This window comes from Lycorma delicatula, chromosome 2 (genome assembly GCF_047948215.1).
Source record: "Lycorma delicatula isolate Av1 chromosome 2, ASM4794821v1, whole genome shotgun sequence".
NCBI classification, from domain to species: Eukaryota; Metazoa; Arthropoda; class Insecta; order Hemiptera; family Fulgoridae; genus Lycorma; species Lycorma delicatula.
In genome coordinates, this window is record NC_134456.1 from 26,270,519 (window position 1) to 26,290,813 (window position 20,295).

The 20,295-nt window shown below is 31.4% G+C and overlaps 1 protein-coding gene across 2 annotated transcripts in view; it reads left to right on the forward strand.

Annotated features, from left to right (window-relative positions):
• Positions 1-18,665, forward strand: part of RhoGAP71E (Rho GTPase activating protein at 71E) — a 79,930-nt gene extending 61,265 nt beyond the window's left edge. For both annotated transcript variants that reach the window (XM_075358531.1, XM_075358532.1), the window contains 2 exons: positions 12,683-12,830; positions 18,215-18,665. In XM_075358531.1, coding sequence (XP_075214646.1) covers positions 12,683-12,830; positions 18,215-18,426 — 360 coding nt within the window. In that variant the 3' untranslated portion in view covers positions 18,427-18,665. The remainder of the gene's footprint in view (positions 1-12,682; positions 12,831-18,214) is intronic.
• The last annotated feature ends 1,630 nt before the right edge of the window (positions 18,666-20,295 follow it).

Genomic DNA, 20,295 nt, shown 5'->3' on the forward strand with positions numbered 1-20,295 from the left:
TTGATAAGGCTAACAAGTTGTTTTTTTAAATATGTACTTGCAGTTCAACAGGCACCATCATTATTGGAGAATGAACAAAGGTCAGGACAACTCCCGTGAGCACAACTCCCGTGAAAATTTGCATAAAATTAAGAAGCTTGAATAATATGATCATCTGATCTTCAAGTTTTTGTCTCAAAAAACTAGATCTTCAAATTTCTGATCTTCAGTATTTTCTATGACATTCTTGGGATTGTGCCAGATCCCAAGACCGTGCCACTCTTAAAACAGTGTTATAATAAAACATTCTAAGGCATCTGAGGGAAGACAATTGGGTGATCTATCACAAAAATATTCCTGCCCATACATTTTACAAAATGCATGAATTTTTCTCCGGTAATATAATTGTCTTTCATTTTCTGTTGTACTTGGCCAGTTTTGGCCCATGAAAATTTTTTCTTCCTTAAGATGTATTACAAGTTAAAGGCTTACTGCTATGTTGATCTATAGTGAATCATAAAAGGTTCTTGACATGCTTAAAGGACAGACCTTCCAAGGAATTCCCTCACTGGGAAAAGTGCTGAGAGCAAAGTATTGCAGAGCAGAAGACTTTTTGAGGGAGGGATGGTAGTTAAATTTAAATCAGGACTTATTTATAGCCTCAGAATTTCTTCAATCATACTCTACACATTTATATTCTCATACATATAAATTTTTATTTATATGGAATATATCATTACTTGCATTAGAACTGTATTACGTCTGTGTGTATTTTTTTAAAGTGTTATAGAAAGAGAACAGTTTATATTTTATGATTATTATTTTAGAGTAGTAAAGATAATATAACAGTATTACCTTGTAATTAGCCAACCACTCTTGTTGAAGTAAGGGGTCAGTTTAACGAGGTAAGGGGTCAGCATATTCCAGACACTATTGTGTTAAACTTTTAATGTATTAAATTCAGAGTGCTGTCTTTAATAATCATTAATTACTTACCTGGAAAATTGTTTGTCCATAAAATCTCTTTGTGAACTAATGTTTTAAAAACTTTAAAGGTAACAAAAATATTCAGCTCAGTTCACAAGAAATTTTAACAATTTTTGAAGTTCTCGTTAGTACAACCCCTGTACTATAAATTTTTTTATTTTATTTAAATATTCAATAATACTTCATGTTGTTCATGTAATTCATGCAAATCAAACTTAAAGTAAATATTGTTGTAAATTAATTCCTACCTATGTGATTGTTTGGTAGTTTAAAAGGTTATTCAAGGTCATAATTAACATTTGTCAAAATTATTAGTGTCGTGAAATTAATGTAAACATAGATGTTATTTAATAAAAAGTAACTTTATTTAGAAAAAAGTCATACCTTTACAATTTGTGAATATTTAAAAATTAATATATTCTCCTTTATTCTTAATCATTTCATGTATGTATGGCATCGATTCAACAAGTGTACTACACTTCTTCTTGCTTTGATTTCTTCATCATTAAACCATAACAAGTATTACTGCATTAATGAAGCCAATTTTTGTAGTAGAATTCATTTTTGAGTCGTTTTTTGACTATTACCCAGATTATCAATTGGGTTTAAGTCTGGGGATTTGCCTGGTCATGGGAGCACTTTAATGTTTTGTTTCAAAAACTTTTCCACTTTTGGATGACGCCAAATCTTGTTGGAACACTCCGTTGCCTAGTGGGAATCTGTTTTGAAGTTGTGTCAAAGCAATTTTCTTCAGAATCTTGATAAATTCATCACATTTCAGCATACCATCTACTGGAAGTAATGAACAAATAATCAGCCTTCAAACAGTGACCCCAAAACATTTTTTCTGGGGATATTTAAATGATTTTTGGATATGAGCTGTTGATGTAATTTCATCTGATATTTTTCTAGTATCTTTGGCCCTGAATATAAAAATGTGATTCAACAGAAAACATAACATTTTTCAGTCTTCTTTGGCCCAGTTAGCATGTGCTTTGGCCTACAACAGCATTTTTCTGTACATTGCTGGTGTTAAAAGCTGCATTTTAGCTGGCTGATGAGCTTTCCACTCAGCTCCAAGAAGTCAGGATCTAGCAGTTGTCATGTGTAAATCTGTTCCACTGACTATTAACTCTTGATTTTAGTTCACAGCAGATAATTTTGGATCAAGTTTGCTTTTTCTCACTATAAACCGATCCAGTTTTTGGAGTAGTTTTTCTTTTACAGCCATATTTACATCTCCTTTGAAGTGAAAAAGAATCAGTTTCTTCAAGTTGTTTTAAAGTAGCATTCACTTTCCCTACTCCAATACCACTCTTGGAAGTTACTTGGTCTTGTTTCATATTGGTATGCTGAGAAAGAGAAACAATCTTCGAACACTTTCTTAGAGTTACGTCTATTATTTTTTCAACACACACACACACACACACACACACACACACACACACACACACACACACTATATATATATATATATATATATATATATATATATATATATATATATACAGAGAGAGAGAGACGAATGGACAGAGTAAAAAATACATTTCTGGTGGGGGGGGGGGGGCTAAACAGGAAAAAGAAAGAAGAAAGAGTAAAAAATATGAAAATATGATTCTGTAATAAAAAATAAAATAAACTTTCACAAAACACTATTAATAACAAAATTGCCGAATAACCTAAGTACAATAACTTCAGAGAAAACTTACAGAATGATTGTTGTCAAGCAGTGAAGCCACAACATATAAATAAACATAAAATCCCCTTTTGAATTAATTTGCATGCTACACTACTGTAAAATCTCCTTTATCCAGACACTCGTAAACGAAATATTATCCATATAAGGGAAGTGTTCCTGAAATGAAAGTAGCAGCTTAAAGAAACAGATAATAACTAAAGTCAGTTGGATGGCTAAATAAAAATAACAAAAGGAACTTGATCAGTGCAAATTGAATTTTTAGATCAGTGATGCTTAATCTTTTTAGCTCCAAGACTCCCAAAAAGAAAAAAAATTATATAATGAATGTTTCATGACCCCCAACCACATCCCAATGAAGCTTAGTTAAAACTATTTAGTTACATTGATAGCAATTGGTGTGGACATGCATGTATGAAGTGTACAAACATGAGTAAATTACAGGTTCCAACTTGATGTTTATTTGTTCCTTGTAATTTGGTCGATTGTAAAATATTCACTGTGAGACCATAATGTTCAAACATGCATATGGTACGTTTAAACACGTCCTCCTCTCAGCAGTATAAAAGAGCATAAGGGATTGTAGAACATCAGTTTAGTTTTGAATGTCTATCTGGTGCATTTATTAAGTTTTTAAAGGCATAGTTTCATTGAAAATAATAATATATTATTGATGTTTTGGTGTTTTAGTGCGCAGTAAAATTGTGTAATTTTCTTTCAGTTACATTCTTTTGCAAAATGGATAAATTTGTGGAAAAAATTGAGCTATCCACTGAATTGGTTGGTAAAAGACGCGATTGTACAAAGATAATTATTTAAATTATGGTTTTACCTCGTTGGATGGAAAGTCACAGTTTGTTGTTTCTTTCAAGTCCTCTCCAATGAAAGCATGAAGCTACCAAAATTAATTCAACACTTGGAAACTAAACATCTGGGTCATAAAAGCACACTAAAATTTTTCAAAAGAAAATTACATACTTTGAGAAATCAACAAACTTCTATTTATAAATCAAGCCATACTAATAAAAATACACTTGAATCATCTTATCTTGAAGTATTAAGAGTAGCTAAGATCTCCAAACTCCATAAAATCGTAGAAAATTTCATATTTCCTGTTGCTATTGATATGGTCAGTGTTTTATAACATAGATTGGACAAAATGTATTGCAGTGTGTAGTGACAGTGCAAATGTGAACAGGGAAGAACAGCAGATTTCTGAAAAAATTAGATCGTCTTATACCAAGGGCAGAATGGACACACTGTTTCCTTCACAGACATGCTCTTGCCACAAAAAATACGTTGGAAAATCTCAAAGTCTTTGTAAAGCTGTAAAAATGGTTAATTTTATTAAAAGTTTACCATTATAGAATAGGCTGTGTTTGCTAAACTATGCGATGAAATGGGTAAAAAGAAAAAAATCTCTTCTTTTCTATACAAACGTCAGATGGTTATCACAGAGGAAAGTATACATGCACTTGTTTGTTTAATATTCGTAATAATGAATTATTACCAATACTTTTTTAATGTATGAGGAATTTTGGATTTATTAATATACATTAATGGAAAACAAGATCTTCCCAAAGCATGATGTAAACATTGTTATTCTGTCTTACTTACTTTATGACTTGAAACAAATTTTTTTCAGTTGAAGAGATTGCTTTGATATAGTTTTAAAATTTAACCCCACTTTCATCTGCATTAAAAACTTAGTCTTCATTGTAATCCTTTATAATTTCATCAATTTCTCCAAATACATTTTTGGAAACTTTATCATCTAGCTGCATTTTCATCATCCAATATTATTGCTCTACAAATTATTAGTTACTTAACTTCGTATATGGTTTTCCACTTATTTAACCACTCAGAACTGGCTATAAAATTTTGAGTTCCATACATCAGAAGTTATTATTTTTTGCTACTTTGTTGAACCATAAAATAAAGCATTACTAAGTTTTTGGCGTTCAGTTAATTTCATTGTGTTTGTGTTGGATGTTTTAATACTATCTGCTGTTCTACATTTTCTTTACTTTTAAAACAGTCGGAAACATTTAAAACACTGACTACAAAATCTGTGGTAACATTACTTAAAATCTCACATTATTAACTAGCTATAGAAATACAGCCTACGGATTACAATTTTGTTAAAAGAGAGTGAATAACTGATTGTAATAATATTTTTCATGTTGATTTCAAATATGAAATCAGAATTGTCTATCAGGCTTAGTTGTTTTGTAACTACCATTCTTATTTTCAGGTAGTATCATGCATGAACTCCACAAGCATAGCATTTTGTGAACGTATTTTATTATTTATCAACTAAGTAGCTTTTGTTTATTTATTACAGTCTCTTAATTGTTGTCACATTGATTTGTTAGACATTAGTCATCATGTTTGTTATTTACATACTAATTAAAATGAACAAGCATGTGACTTGTTCTTCCTATTTTCATCTTATTATAAACATATCCACTCATTAGTTATTTCTGTCAATATTATATTTACTAGATTATATATTATATTTATATATAAAATATTAAAATACTATATATTATATTTGCAGACTAGAGAATTATTTTTAATGCTCATTCACATGTGAGTTTTCGTATGTGTAACATTCAGTTTTGTAGCTGGCTTTCATATTTGTGTATGTTATTCAGTAAAGTGAGTATGTTTATTAAATTAGTGTGTTTATAAAATGTTTGTTTTTAAACAATATTAGTTATTGTAATGTATTAGCAATGCCTCATAGTTGCATTAATCATCCAAAAAATTTCTGCTACATCTGTGGAGAGGTAATGTTGAACAGTCTCAGAAAAGAAATATAACTCCACTGATAAAAACATTGTATGAACTGTATGTTGGATATAAATTAGGTGATCAGGACAAATCTTGGGCTCCTCATTGTTGTGCTTCTTGTCTAACTGTTGACTGGTTGGCTAAATGGATCTCGTCGCATGCCATTGGTTTGGGGAGAACCAAAGACTTCACACCACAGACTTTTATTTTTGTGTAATAAAGATATGTGGGATAACAGGTAAAACGTACACATATTGTTAAGTACCCTGATATTCCTTCTACCATGTGGCCAGTCCCACCTAGCCAAGTGCTTCCAGTTCCAGTACCACTAGAAACATGAAACTTGGATGAAGATGAAAATGTTGATTCTTGTGCTGACTTGGTGTTGAAGAAAGAGATCCAAAGTTTTTAGAAAATTGATGTTCTGAAACCCATTTAATTAATCAGTCAGAAATTAAATGATGGTTTCGTGATCTAAATTTATCAAAGAATCGAGCAAAAATACTGGTACAAGACTGAAAGGATGACATCTTTTACAGCCGAATGCTAAAATAAGAGCTTTCCATGACAGAAAATCAGAATATGAACATTTCTTCTCTCAGTACAAAAACTTAGTATACTGTAATGATGTGGATTCTTTAGGATCTTTAGGATGCGGATTCTAAGCTTTGGGACATATTCATCATCCTGACAAATTGCGACTTTTTATTGACTCGTCAGAGCTTAGTTTGTAAGCTGTTGTACTTCACATTATAAATAAATACCCATCAGTACCATTAGCATATGCTGTTCAGGTGAAGGAGTCTTATGAAAGTATGAAACTTGTATTAAGCAGGGTTCAGTATGAAAAATATTTATGGTATATTTGTGGAGATCTGGAAGTATAGCGCTTTTACTTGGACTGCAACTTGGATATACTAAGTTCTGTTGCTTTTTGTGCAAGTGGGACAGCAGGAATAGGAAAAACAATTATATAAAAGAGCAATGGCCAAAGAGAGAGGTACTGACCGTATGATAGAAGAATGTTGATAGTCAGGCATTAGTAAAACCAGGAAAAAATTATCTTTAGCCATTACACATTAAGCTAAGTTTATTCAAAAATTTTGTTAAAGCAATGGATCGTAATGGTGCAGGGTTTCAGTTCTAAAACACAAATTCCCTAATGTAATCAATGTTAAAATAAAGGAAGGTATATTTATTGAACCACAAATAAGAAAACTAATGAGTGAACTGGTGTTTGAAAAATTTTTGAATGACTTTGAGGTTACTGCATGGAAATCATTTCAAAATGTGGTAAACAACTTCCTTGGAAACCATAAGACCAGTAACATAGAGAACTTGTGAGTTTGTAGTTCAAAACTACAAACAACTTGGGTGTAACTTGTCACCCAAAATCCATTTCTTACATTCAAATTTGGATTTTTTCTCTAACAATCTCAGCACTATTACTGATGAACATGGAGAATGCTTTCACCAGGAGATATCTACAATGAAAATACTATAACAGGGAAAACAGAACCCAAAAATGTTAGCTGAATATTGTTGGAATTTAAAGAGGGATCTACCTACACCAAATTACAGCAGAAAATCCAAAAGAAATAGATTTTAGGTGAGTATAAAATGTATGTAACGTATTGTCATATTACGTTCATCATACATTTTTTGTTTCAAAAAAAATTTCAGTTACAAAAAACTGAACTCTAGAAAAATCTATTAACACATAATCAAATCAGCATAAAGAATACTGTAGGAATCAGCTATTCGCTCACATTTCACAAATAAAAAATTAAATCTTGTTGGTCAGTATTATCAATTCCACTAATAAACAATTTTTGGTTCATGAAAATTTTTTTGTTCCTACTGTAATTTTTTATGCTGAATTCAGAAATAAATCAGTTTTCCATCACCTACATTTAATGATTGATAAAATTTCTAAAATATTGCTTTTGCAGAATTCTATGTAGTTCTTAGGGATAATTTATGTAAAAAGAATACATCATTTGATTTCTAACGGAGGGTAGCATATAAATGTAAACTATGAAGGTAATAGCTGTATATGTATAATGTTTCATTTACTATAGGTTTTAACATGTCAGGACAGAGCAGTCTTCTGAGTCATATAATTAATACATCAGAATTGTTTAAACATGCACCGTGTTTGCATATACTGTGGTTTAATTCTCTTTTGAGATTCACAGTTACCGAGTCAAGTATGTTGTGCTAGTGATTAAATATGCTAAGGAAATGTGTCAACAAGCTGGATAACTTCTGTTACGTGTGAGGCTTTGATGTTTGAAGAACAACAATGAAGTTGTAGTATGACTACACTTGTTAAAAAATGTTATGAACTATATTTTGGCTGTAAAGTTAGAAATCAAGATAAGAACTTATCCTCTTACATATGCTGTTTGACCTGTGTGAAACGTCTGACAGATTGGGCTGGGAATCGATCATACCAATGGTGTGACTATTTATTGGACATTTGTTGGATTATTGTTTTGTATTCCAAAGTTGTAAATCCAAACACACAGTGTAGTACTTGAATTTACCTATCTGCTATAAGGCCAGTGCCTCATGGTGTGAACTTATCTATACTGCATCCTCCAATACTTTTAACTTTAGAAGATAAATTGGAATATGAGGTAACCACTGAAGTTTGACTTAAGGAGTAAGATAATCCTACTTTTGAAACAAATCTTCTTCCTGTGAACTTCATCTGATAACTCAAAGTGAATTAAATTACCTTTTTCAGGATTTGAACTTGTCAAAGAAACAATTTGAGCTTTTTGGGGTCTAGGGTGAAAAGCTGAACTTTTCTCTCAACTGACACTAATGTATGTCTCTCATAGTCATCAGAAAGACTTTCAGATTTATATTCTTAAGAAAACAGTTTAATCTACTGTAAGAATATTTATGCTTTCATGGATACACTTCATCATGAACGTAACTCTCCAGAATGAAGATTGTTCATTGATTCTTTGAGAACTAGTTTAAAGGCTGTCCTTTGCACAATGGCAAAAAATATACTTCTTTGCCATTAGCTTATGCAACTCTCAAGAAAGAAATATATGACAATCCTGTTTGAAAAAATTCAGTACATAATAATAATGGGTTTACAGCTCACCTTCACTAAATTTTGTGAAATGGGACAGTAGGAACAAGGTAAATAATAATAACTGGGAGAAATGGCCAAAGTGTGAAACGTATATGTTTGGATAGAAAAATGTACATCTTACACTAGTTAACTCAGAAATGATTCTCCTAACCTCCGCTCCACATAAATTTAGAACTTTGTTAATATGATGTTTAAAAATGGTGCTGGATTTCATTATTTGAAAAAAAATTTCCTCATGTTAGTGATATTAAAATTATAGAAGAATTTTTATGGGTCCCCAGTTAAGAAATTTGATTAGAAATGGATAGACCTAAAAACTATTTAAGTGAAGTTGAAAAGTCAGCATGGAAATCATTTAAAATTGTTGTGCAGATATTTTTAGGAAGTAATAAATCCACAACTATTCTGAATTATTATGGGTGCATTACAGTCATACTGGTGAGGTGTAATATATCCCTAAAAATTAATTTCTTGATTTCGCACTTGGATTTCCTTCTGGACAGTCTTTGTGCCTTCAAATGACTAGCATGGGTAACACTTACATTAGCAAATCTCAGTTATGGAAAACAGATATCAGTGTTAGTGAGTGAAAGAATGCTCGCAGATTATTGTTGGGCACTAAAGATGGTTATTCCAGATGCCATATACAAAAGAAAAATAACTACCATTTTAGGTACGTTGAGTAGTGCCCTGCATGCATGTAAAAATTCTTGCATTTTTTTCAAATTTTACTATGTATAACAAAAGAATGGTGGGTGTTGGAGAAAATCTATTTACTTATTTAAATTCAGCATGTAAAGGTTTTATTAGGCTCATGTATTTTGTTACTTGTACCAAAAATAAGTTTAATTTTATTCATTAGTATTATTAAAACAACGTGTTTATATCAAAACAATATACTGATAAATATATTATTGCTTTATTTAAGATAAAGAAGATGAAAAGTTATAAAACAAAACACACTATGGTGAAATAAACAGTGACACAAACTCAACCTCAGTTTGTTGTGAACTAATTTAAATGCAGTACATTAATCTATTGTAGGTACATGACACATTGATTTAAATATCTTACAAATGACTGGAAACCGAAGCAAAACTATTGTGTATTAAAACTGGTAAGATGATGGAATGGGAAATCTATCACTAAAGAAATGATTTGTCAAAAAGAAATGTAAACATCTTGCTTGCATTCTGTAACCTAGAGTGTAGAATAATAAAAAACTCTGTATCTTTGTGTTGTATCTTCCACATTACTTATTGTATCTTATAACATATATTTACTAAATATTAGATTTGTTCCGTTCACTAGAATTGTGCAGTTTAAATTTATTTGAAATAACAAGTACAAGTTGAAAATTAAAAAAAATATATTTTTTTTAATTTTATTTTTCTCTTGTTTCAGATAACCTGTGTTCAGGTAACCAGGAATATATAGATTGTTTTCAAGTTAATCAGATATGTCCTCTTTTAAAGTTGTTTCCTCCACTGTAAATATAGTCCTTCCAGCATTTTTTCATCTGTTAAATGCACTCTGTGTTTTGTGTGTAGCCTATAGTTCTCATAGCAGATTCTTCTTTAATCTCCTCTTTGTTGTCTAAATACAACATTGTTTCAGGGTTTTCACCTTTAGAAACAGCCTTGTTGTTTCTGGCAGGTAAGGGGGCTGGGTACAACAATTGTGATATATTTCACCAAAACTCTCAAATAATTGCTGAAAACATGGAAGCATTATTATGGAGCAGAATCCATGTTTTGTTTGCATACACTTCAGACCACTTCTTTCTTATTACCTCACTTAAATGTCACATTATCTCTTAATAAAGCTTTATTTTATGATTATCTAGAATGTACTCATAATGAATGCCACTATTTCAATTGAAAAAGATGATCAGTATCACTTGTAGATTTTACCAACTTTGGCATAATTAGTTTCAAATGCTGATAAGCAATCACAACACTAAGATTAGCTCTACATTCTTCACATATGTTTCTTTCAAAATATTCAGAGTTACTCGTAACATCTAGTCTTAATCTAAAATAAAATTTTACATAAATACATATTTCTTCAAATCTTCTCTAAATTAAACAACTTAAGCAAGAAACAGATTACATACAAATTGCCTTACACTTAAACAAACCTTACCTCTTTAGTAACTGTTTAAATCAAATCATTTTCTTTTTATTTGTATTGATCTCCAATTATTTTCTAGATTAATATTTTAATTTTTATGATTTAATAGAGCAAAATTGAATGTTTTTGTGTACTTCTAAAGTCTGCTTATCTGAAGGCTGACAAAAAAAAAATATATATATATACAGGGCGTTTCATAATGCTCTTAGGAGTTACAAAAATTCAGTACAAAAAAAGTATTTCACTTATCGAAATGAAAGTTGTACGAGGTGATGCAGGGATTAACAGTTTTGTTAAAATCTATAAATGTTCAATATGTGTGCTTCTCTGGTGACACGGCACACATTAACACGAAAGTCTAGCTCTTACCAAACTTGTTCTAACATGTCATTTTCGACAGAGTTGATTGCATTGATTATGCGATCCATTAGCTCAGCGACATCATGCGGTATTGGTGGGATAAACACCTTATCTTTCACGTAACCCCAGAGAAAGAAATCACATGGCGTGAGGTCTGGTGATCTTGGTGGTCACAGCATAATGTGTTGGTCTTCTTTATACGCACGTCCTATCCAGTGCCAAGGTAATGTTGTGTTAAGGTACTGTTAAACCTCATTATGAAAATGGGCAGGACAACCATCTTGGGAAATGAAGTCATTCTGTAGCTGAGGCATAAGCCATAATTGTAACATATCCAGGTATATCATGTCAGTTACTGTCCTTTCCATAAAAAGAACGGTCCATATACTGCCTCACGAGAGATCGGACAAAAAATGTTTACTTCGGAGAATCCTGAATGTGTTCCACATAAGTGTGAGGGTTTTCAGTTCCCCAAACTCACACGTTATGATGGTTTACTTTGCCGCTAATATGGAAAGTAGCTGCATCGCTGAAAATCATCTTGTTTAGAAAACCTTCATCTAACAACATCTTTTCATGTAACTGTAAACAAAAATCGAGCCTACATGTTTTATCTCCATCAGAAAGATGCTGGATTAGTTGAATGAAGATGGTACGGTTTGCATAATAAATGTTTACGGAGAACTCTCCACACTGTTGTTTTTGGAATTCCTAATTCTCTGCCTGCAGCTGCAGTCGATTCTGACGGGCTGCGAATGAAACTTGCACGCACATGTTCGACATTGGCTAAGTGAAATTCTAACACACAAAACGACTTCTCGCTTCCCGTGGCAGCCATTTTCTCTACTGTCGACGCCTAGCGAGCAAATGGTTAACTAACTGCCTAGTATATCTGGAAAAAACTATTTGAAGTATTCTTTTGTACAGTACTTGTTTCATTCTTATGAGTGAAGTAGTTTTTTGTTAATGAATTTTTGAAACTCCGAAGAACATTATGAAACACTCTGTATATATATATATATATATATATATATTTATTTATTTATTTAGTAGCATTTGTAAATTAAATTCTTGTTTAATTATAAAACATTACATAACAGTTGAATTTGAAGTACAATGGACTAGAGGTTAATTTGTTGAACTAATTATGCTTTGTTCGTACTTTCTACCTCTTAGCCAATTTTAATTTTTATATAGTGTGTTTATGGTTTATCATTACATTGAAGAAAAATAATTTTAATTACAAAATATGTAATTTTTTTATTGTACACTTTTTCTTAAAAACTTAATGTTTTACTGATTTTTTTCTTTTTTTTTTTAAATATCTTGACATATTTGAAATGGTACATAGCATAAGTTGGAGTCTGGGCTAATGCAGAATCATCCATCAAGTTCCATTTAAATTGGATAAGTTGTTCAGGTATGATGTAAGGATTGGTAGAATTTAATTTAAATGAAGTTAATGCTATGCTGTAAAGTATTAAGTGTATGGTCATTTTTATTATCTCAAATTCTTGGATTAAAGTTCAGGTAAAATATTTATGGTATTAAAAATTACTTTAATCTAACGTATGTTATGTTTGAACTTCTTAATTTTGTTCATTATGATTGGGTAGGTTCATGAACGTCAAACTGCTCGCATGCGGACAAGATCGGAGTGGTTTCTCAATCCACCTGGTCGATTGAGTCATAGCATGGACAGTGACCCCACATCAGTAAATGTTCTGCGGGGTTCTAATACACTCAGTTCTTCTGGTAACATTGGTATGATATTCAGATGGCCTATTATATCATAGTACTGATAACCTTGTATTTGCAGATTAATATAATGTATGTGGTATATGCTTATTAATTCTTTTTATAGGTAGATTGAATTATATTTATTTGCGTAACATTTTTCTTTTAAAGGAACCACTCTAGCAATGGAGTTTTTTTTTATTTTCAGTGTATTTGAGTTAATATGCTTTATGAATCACTCTTGTAGAGTCTCAGTACCAGCATACATATTTAATACTATAATGATAATATTAGTTAAAAAATGTGCAAACATTCAGTTTGTGTTTATTAGAAATAATATTCAGAATTTATTCAGATCCATTACATAGCAGTGAATTTTTATAAGGAATCTCTTGGCTTAGCTAAAATATAGAAAGGAGTACACATAGTACTTAGAGATTTTTTTAACTGTGTAGAAATTATAGTAAGGTATCAGAAGAAAAATATAAAGAGGAAATTCATAAAAATTACAGAATAGAAGGTTTAGTCACAATAGGAAGAGGGGATAATACAATTCACACAATAGGAATGAAATTTCTAAGGATGATGATTAAGACAAAAATTGAATTCACTGGAAATGAGAAAGTAAAGGAAAGTCTGAATTTGGTGTGTTTAGTGAGCCTTATGGTGAATTTATTTGAAATTGTACATAGCATAAGTTGTAATCTGGGTTAATGCAGAACCATCCTTCAAGTTCCATTCAAATTGGATAAGTTATTCAGGTATGAAGTAAAGATTGAAAAAAATTTAATTTAAGTGAAATTAATGCTATGCTGTAAAAGTATAGCATGAAACAGGTTAAACTGATTTAGTTAAGTGAAAATTAAGTATAAGGGAAGGTTATCCCACTATATCACAATGATATTCATTAATTTTTAAACTCAAGAAAATTAAAAATCTAAAAACATTCTGATATGAGGAGTGAATAATGTGTACAGAATTCATATTGATGCAGAATGGTTATTTTGAGAGATGTTGAATGGAGGTTAATATTAATATCAAGCTGTTGGAGCGTATACAAAACAGACAAGAAAGAAGAAGCTGCACTTAAAAGTGAATCACAATTACAGTTTCATAGATCCTGATAGTGTGTTCACACTAAAGCAATTGAAAGGGTATGGGGGTCTGCTAAGCAACTCAATAAATAAATTGTAGAACTGTACATCTATGTATTAAAAAAATTCTGCTTATTTGTGTCATCAAATCATAACAGATTCTTTCTTTAAAATATTGATAGTTATAAAAAACATATTTCCATAAGAAGTGATTATCTGACTGCTTAATGCAAATACTGAAATTTATTGTTCTTTATCATATTTTTCTTTATTTATTGAAACAGAAAAATATTTATGTGTAAAAATCATATTTAAACTCACATTTTAAGGTTAACCTTCCTTCCATTTATTATTCACAAAATTTTAACAAAGTTAGATCAGGTATTGTAGTTGTGAAATATAACAAAAGTGAATGGTACAAACTGAGAGTGGTGCCATTAAAATGGAAAAATTGCAGGCCAAATTTCCTTTATAATAATTGGCCACTTTCCTATCTGTCTTTTCCTCAATACTATGTTCTCACTTATCCTTTTACCATGGCAAACCAAATTTCATTCATACTGATATGCAATCTTGCCTTACCTTAACGTTTATCTCATTCACTTTTATTTCTCTTTTACACTGTTTGATTTCTTTCATTTTCCTTGCGTTTTTCATATGTAACTTTTTAAATTGGTTCGCTTCTCTCTCTAGGTTTTATTTCAGTGAGTTGTATGGTCATGCTCCTGCCCTGTTTGGAATTATAAATTGGCACATAGTAAGCGAATACATTTGTATCAAATCAATTCTTTCCAACAGTGATAAAAATTGTTCATACAAGGGTTTGAAAAGTTTTGAGCCTCAACATTAAGATGGCAGCATTCATCAACAAAAGTTAGGGAATATATTCGCACATGCATTGAAAGGTACTCGCTAAAGTTTCAGCCATTTTAGATGCTCAGTTGTTGTTTGATAATCATTTGAGCAAGTCATTGTGAGTGTTTTTGTGAAAACGGAAAAATTGAATCTCATGCCTTGTTTAAATACTTGCATTTGAAAGGCAATACACCTACGCAAATTAAAACCAAGTTGGATGCTGTTTATAGGGACTCTGTTCCCTATCATTGTCATCATGAAAAGATGGGCAACTGAATTTAAACATTGTCTTACCAGCTTGGTTGATGAGTAGAGACCAGAATATATGCATTTGCATATTAAGTCCATTCTCACCAGTTATTGCATATTTTCCTTAAAATCTTGTGACGATGCATATTTTTACTATATTTACAATATTTTTTGGAAGGGTACCTACCAAAAAAAATGAAGTCTTACGTTGTAGCTGGCCAAACCTATTAGCCACATGGTTCTTACAGCACACGTAGCAGCTGCACGCCTATTGTTTTGGTAGGATAGTATTATTATGAGGCCAAGTAAAACACAAACTTATGTGAGACAAGGTCAGACGATACCGTTCTGCGTCGCATATGCCTGCTGCTGCACTCCTCCCACTAGGCAATTAAATTATACATTTTATTGTTGATGGGTTCATTGCATCAGTTTAGTTTTTTATTTGTCTGTGTAAAGATTAATGAGTGCCATGCCTCCCGAAAAAAAAAGTGTCTTCGTGGATAGCTGATTATCCTGGAATATTTACATACGACGGAATTGTTTTATATTGTCAAGTTTGTGAGAAAAATATTTCGTGCACAAAAAAGTTTCAAATAGACCAGCATATCAAGACAAGTCTTCATATCGCAGGATTGCAAAAGAAAGGCTCACGACAACAACTTGTAACAGCGACAAGTAGCAGTGATTTCACTTCCAAAGGTAAACAAAAAAAAAACCACTTTAGCATGGATGTATGTGAAGCCTTGCTTACAAGTAATATTCCTCTTCACAAACTTACAAATCCTACCTTCAAAGATTTTGTGTGAAAATATTGCTTGAATAGTCAAAACCATACCAGATGAATCAACATTGTGTAAAATTTACATACCAACAATTTACCCACATGTTGTGAAAGAAATTCGCAATGAACTCAAGGATAGCATTATTTGGATTTTAGTTGATGAAACTACAGTCACTTGTGGCCGTTACATTGCAAATTTAATTGTCAGTGCATTAAAACTAGAGCCCTCTTCTTCCTATTTGGTAGCCTGCAAACACCTTAGACATATTCTACGAATGAGTCCAGATTCATGAATGAGGGTATTAAAAAAATATTTCTGAATGTTCTGCAGATGGGCTATAAAAAAATATTTTCTGAATCTTCTGCAGATGAAAGAGTGTTTATATTTCTCTCAGATGCTGCTCCCTATATGATCGAGGTAGCCAAGGCTCTCCAAGTATTTTATCTGAATTTGATTCATGTGACGTGCTTTGCTCACGGAGTACATCGACTCGCTGAAGAAGTACAATCCACGTTTGGGAATGTAACTAAACTGGTTTCATCAACAAAGAAAGTCTTTCTTAAGGCACCTGCTCACAATAAGGCCTATAAAGTAAAACTGCCAAACGTGCCTTTACCTCCCAAACCAGTGGTAATTCGATGGGGAACGTGGATTAACATTTCGAGGCCATCAAAAGTGTAGTAAACGACTTAAATAGTGCTAAAAAAACTTAGCTGTGATTAGCACTTATCTTTCCCACATACCTGCAAATATTAAAAAGCTTGAAAATTCAAGTTTTGGCGTTGACTGAATCTATTCAGTTAATGAATAAAATCCGCCAAATGATCTCCGCATTGCCAGAGGTATTCCTGTGTAATTTTAAAGAAAAATTTGAAAACATTTTGAACAATAACTCAGGCTTTGAATCTTTTTGTCAAATTGATAGTTTTATTAATGGGTTGAGTGAACTTTTGCCAAAAACAATGAGTGCTAACATAGCATCCAAATTCAATTACTGCCTAGTTACCTCAGTGGAAGTGGAATGATCCTTTTCCACTTATAAAGATATTTTGAGTGATTGAAGACACAATCTTACTACCGAACATTTGGAACAGTACCTGATTGTTTACGTTTACAAAAGTAACAAAGTGTTAAGTAATTGTTAATTATCGAATTTATCAATATGTTATTCAACTACTTACTAACTAACTGTATGCTGATCTTGAATAAAAAACTAAAATTTACTCATTTTTTTAATTATTTAAATTTGCATATTTTGACACTTTTTCATATTTTACATGAATATTTTGAGCATTTTTCATGCATATTTCAAGCTTTTTATATTGCATATAATCCAGTCTCTAATGATGAGCATTCAGGAAGGACAAAAACTGGAACCACCACCGAAATATCAATATCATCGAAAAAGTTCACCAAGTGGTACTGGATGACCAACAAATTAATGTTAGAGAAATAGCAGAGGCTATGGGTATATTGAAAGAACATGTTTGTCATATATTAACTGAAGAATTGGATATTTGTAAGCTATCCGTGTGTTGGGTCCCACATTTGCTCACTTTGAACCAAAAACTCATTCGAATGAACGTTTCCAAGGCCCTGAGGGAACAGTTTAAGCAAAACGAGTCAGATTTTTTTTTTAAATTCATAACTGTAGATGAAACACTGATCCACCATTACAGTCCTGAGACGAAACAACAATCAAAACATGGACTGCAAACAGGGAACCTGTTCTGAAAAAGGTGTGTATGGTTCTATCGGCCGCAAAGTTGATGGCGACTGTTTTTTGGAATAGTAACGGGATTTTGTTTATCGATTTTCTTCAAAAAGGTAAAACAATGACGGAACAGTATTACGCATCATTACTTGACAAGCTGAAGGTAGAAATTACAAAAAAAGACTACATTTGAAGAAGAAAGTGTTTTTCATCAGGACAATGCGCCGCGCCTGCTCACACTTTGATGGTCACTATGGCTAAAATTCACGAATTGCATTTTGAATTGGTTGATCACTCACTGTATTCACCAGATCTGGCCCCAAGTGACTTTTTCTTGTTTTCTAACCATAAAATTTTGCTTGGAGGAAAGAGATTTTCATCAGACGAGGAGGTTATCACTTATGTAAACACCTATTTTGCAGAGAAAGATGCCAGCTACTATTTGAAAGGGTTAAAGAGGTTAGAGCATCGCTGGAAAAGTGTATCGACTTGAAAAGAGACTTTGTGAAAAATAAAACTATATTTGACAGAAAATATACGTCTTTCTATGTTAGGCTCAAAACTTTTCAAACAGCCCTCGTAGAATAAGTTGTATGTTTATTATTATTTGTGTGGTAGGAAAGTATAATTTGATAGTAGTCAAATTATATTGAAATGAAATGTGTTTGATTATACTGAATTTAAACTCAGATATTTTTATTTTATTTGTAATAGGAGGATTGAGCGCTAGTGCAGAATCAGTGTCAAAACGGCCAAGTAGCATTCGTAGAAATTCAAGTAGATCACGACACGGACGCAGTGCATCACGTCGCAATAAGGAGAATGGATCGAGTAAACCTCCTGCTCGACCATCCTCTTCAGGTGCTGATGTAGAATCTGGAACTCAGACGTTCCATGTTACATTGACGTACAAGCCTAGGATTTAGAATGGGCCTTTCAGAGCCTTCCTCAGGGACTTCTAATTATTGTTCATTTAAGTTTATGTTATTGTTTTTTATTTTTTAACTGAAAAGAATTATGAAATACTACTCTGTAAATTGTTGTACATTTAATTTATTTATTTTCAGCCAGAATATATATTCATATGGAAGGATATGCATTTTTTCTCATTATGGTTATGCAGAAATGATGTAGTTCATTTTATATAATAGACAAATCAACAGATATTATTTTATGAAGGTTTTTTCTGTGGAGTGTGTATTTTATAATTTGAGTATATTAGAAACAGTATTTTTATATATATTTGTTAGTTTTTTTTTTCACTTATCAGCTTTAATGAATTGTATATCTATGCCTATTTTTATTATAAGGTATCACCCGTATGAAAGTTTCTCAATATAAAATTTACTTTTTTTTTTCATTTTTCCTCACATTTTTTGTAATGACTTTTCATTTCAATATTTTTGAGTTATGGTTATATAAGAACATTTTCTACTTAATTTTTTTTTATAGTTGATTTGTCTTTATTGTATCTGTATTGAACATAGGTTCTGATTGTTGTAGTACATTCTAATCAAAGTTGCAGATTATATTATCTTTCTAAATTTAAACATAGAGACAAGTTGTAGCCTGTGCATCAAGACATTTTCCTAAACTTAATTCAGTTTTGTCATTTTATCTTCACGTGTTTTCTCTGCTATCCCTATCATATGTTTAATAATCCTGTTTAGTTTTGTTATTGTAAATATAGCTGCGATACTATTGTGAATGCTGCAGTTACAAATTTAAATAAGCACTTTTAGAAATCTTTAATTGATTTTATTGTTTATCTATGAAAATATTTTCATGTAAAAAAAGAAATTATGCTGTTTCATCAAACTTAACAATAGCTACAGAGTCTTATTTGGTATATGGTTTTATTTTTCAATAAGTTTTTGTTTTGTATTGTGTGATGCTCCTAATAAAATTTGAGTTCATTTTTAATCAACCCATTTTCAGTTTTAGTAACGATTAAAAAACTTATGTTGTATGTATATAATTCTACTGAAATAGTTTTTAAAACATTTATATCAACATAATATTTGAGTAATTTATCAGTATCTTTTATCAGTTATTCATTTAGTATCAGAGTTGATGCCTAAGGTAAAATTACTGTTACGAAGTCAGCAGTATCTGAACAGTAGGGAAACTTAATTCGGCGTCAACCTATAGTTTTCTATATGAATGCACTGTTTTTAAGTTTATTTTACACTCATCAGTAAGTGATACTTAGTGAATTTCTTTAGAAACTAATTCACTATCACATCCAAGTAGTTATGAAATGTTAATTTATCTGTAGTACCACTCTTCTGAATTCTTTCAAAGTATTTGCACTACTTAAACATTTGCGCAAAAGAAGGGTCTGATTTTGCTGCAAAAAGACATGTCTGATGAACTTGATATATTTTTTATCATACTTTAAAAATGTAATTATTTTAATGTATGTCTTGTTGTAAAAGACACTTGTCGTGAATAACTTAGAAAAATACATTGGATGATACTATGCATTTATATTTCACTTCCTATTCATTTTGGACTGTTTCCCCTCATTTTGAACTATTGAGCTACGTTCTGTTCATAGATATTATTCTTGAGAATTATCAACAGTATCAGAAACCTGTCAGAATTAGACACCTGTTCAATAACTAGCCATAAACACTAATTAACCATAAAGTTGATTTGTTTTCAGTAAAATGTATGTTTTTTTTTATGTGATTCTATTTTATTTGTAGAATAAAACTGAAAAATGGCTTTTCAAACAAAAGATCAAGCTCATTTCACATACATTTCAATGTAGCACTGGACAGTTTTTCTAA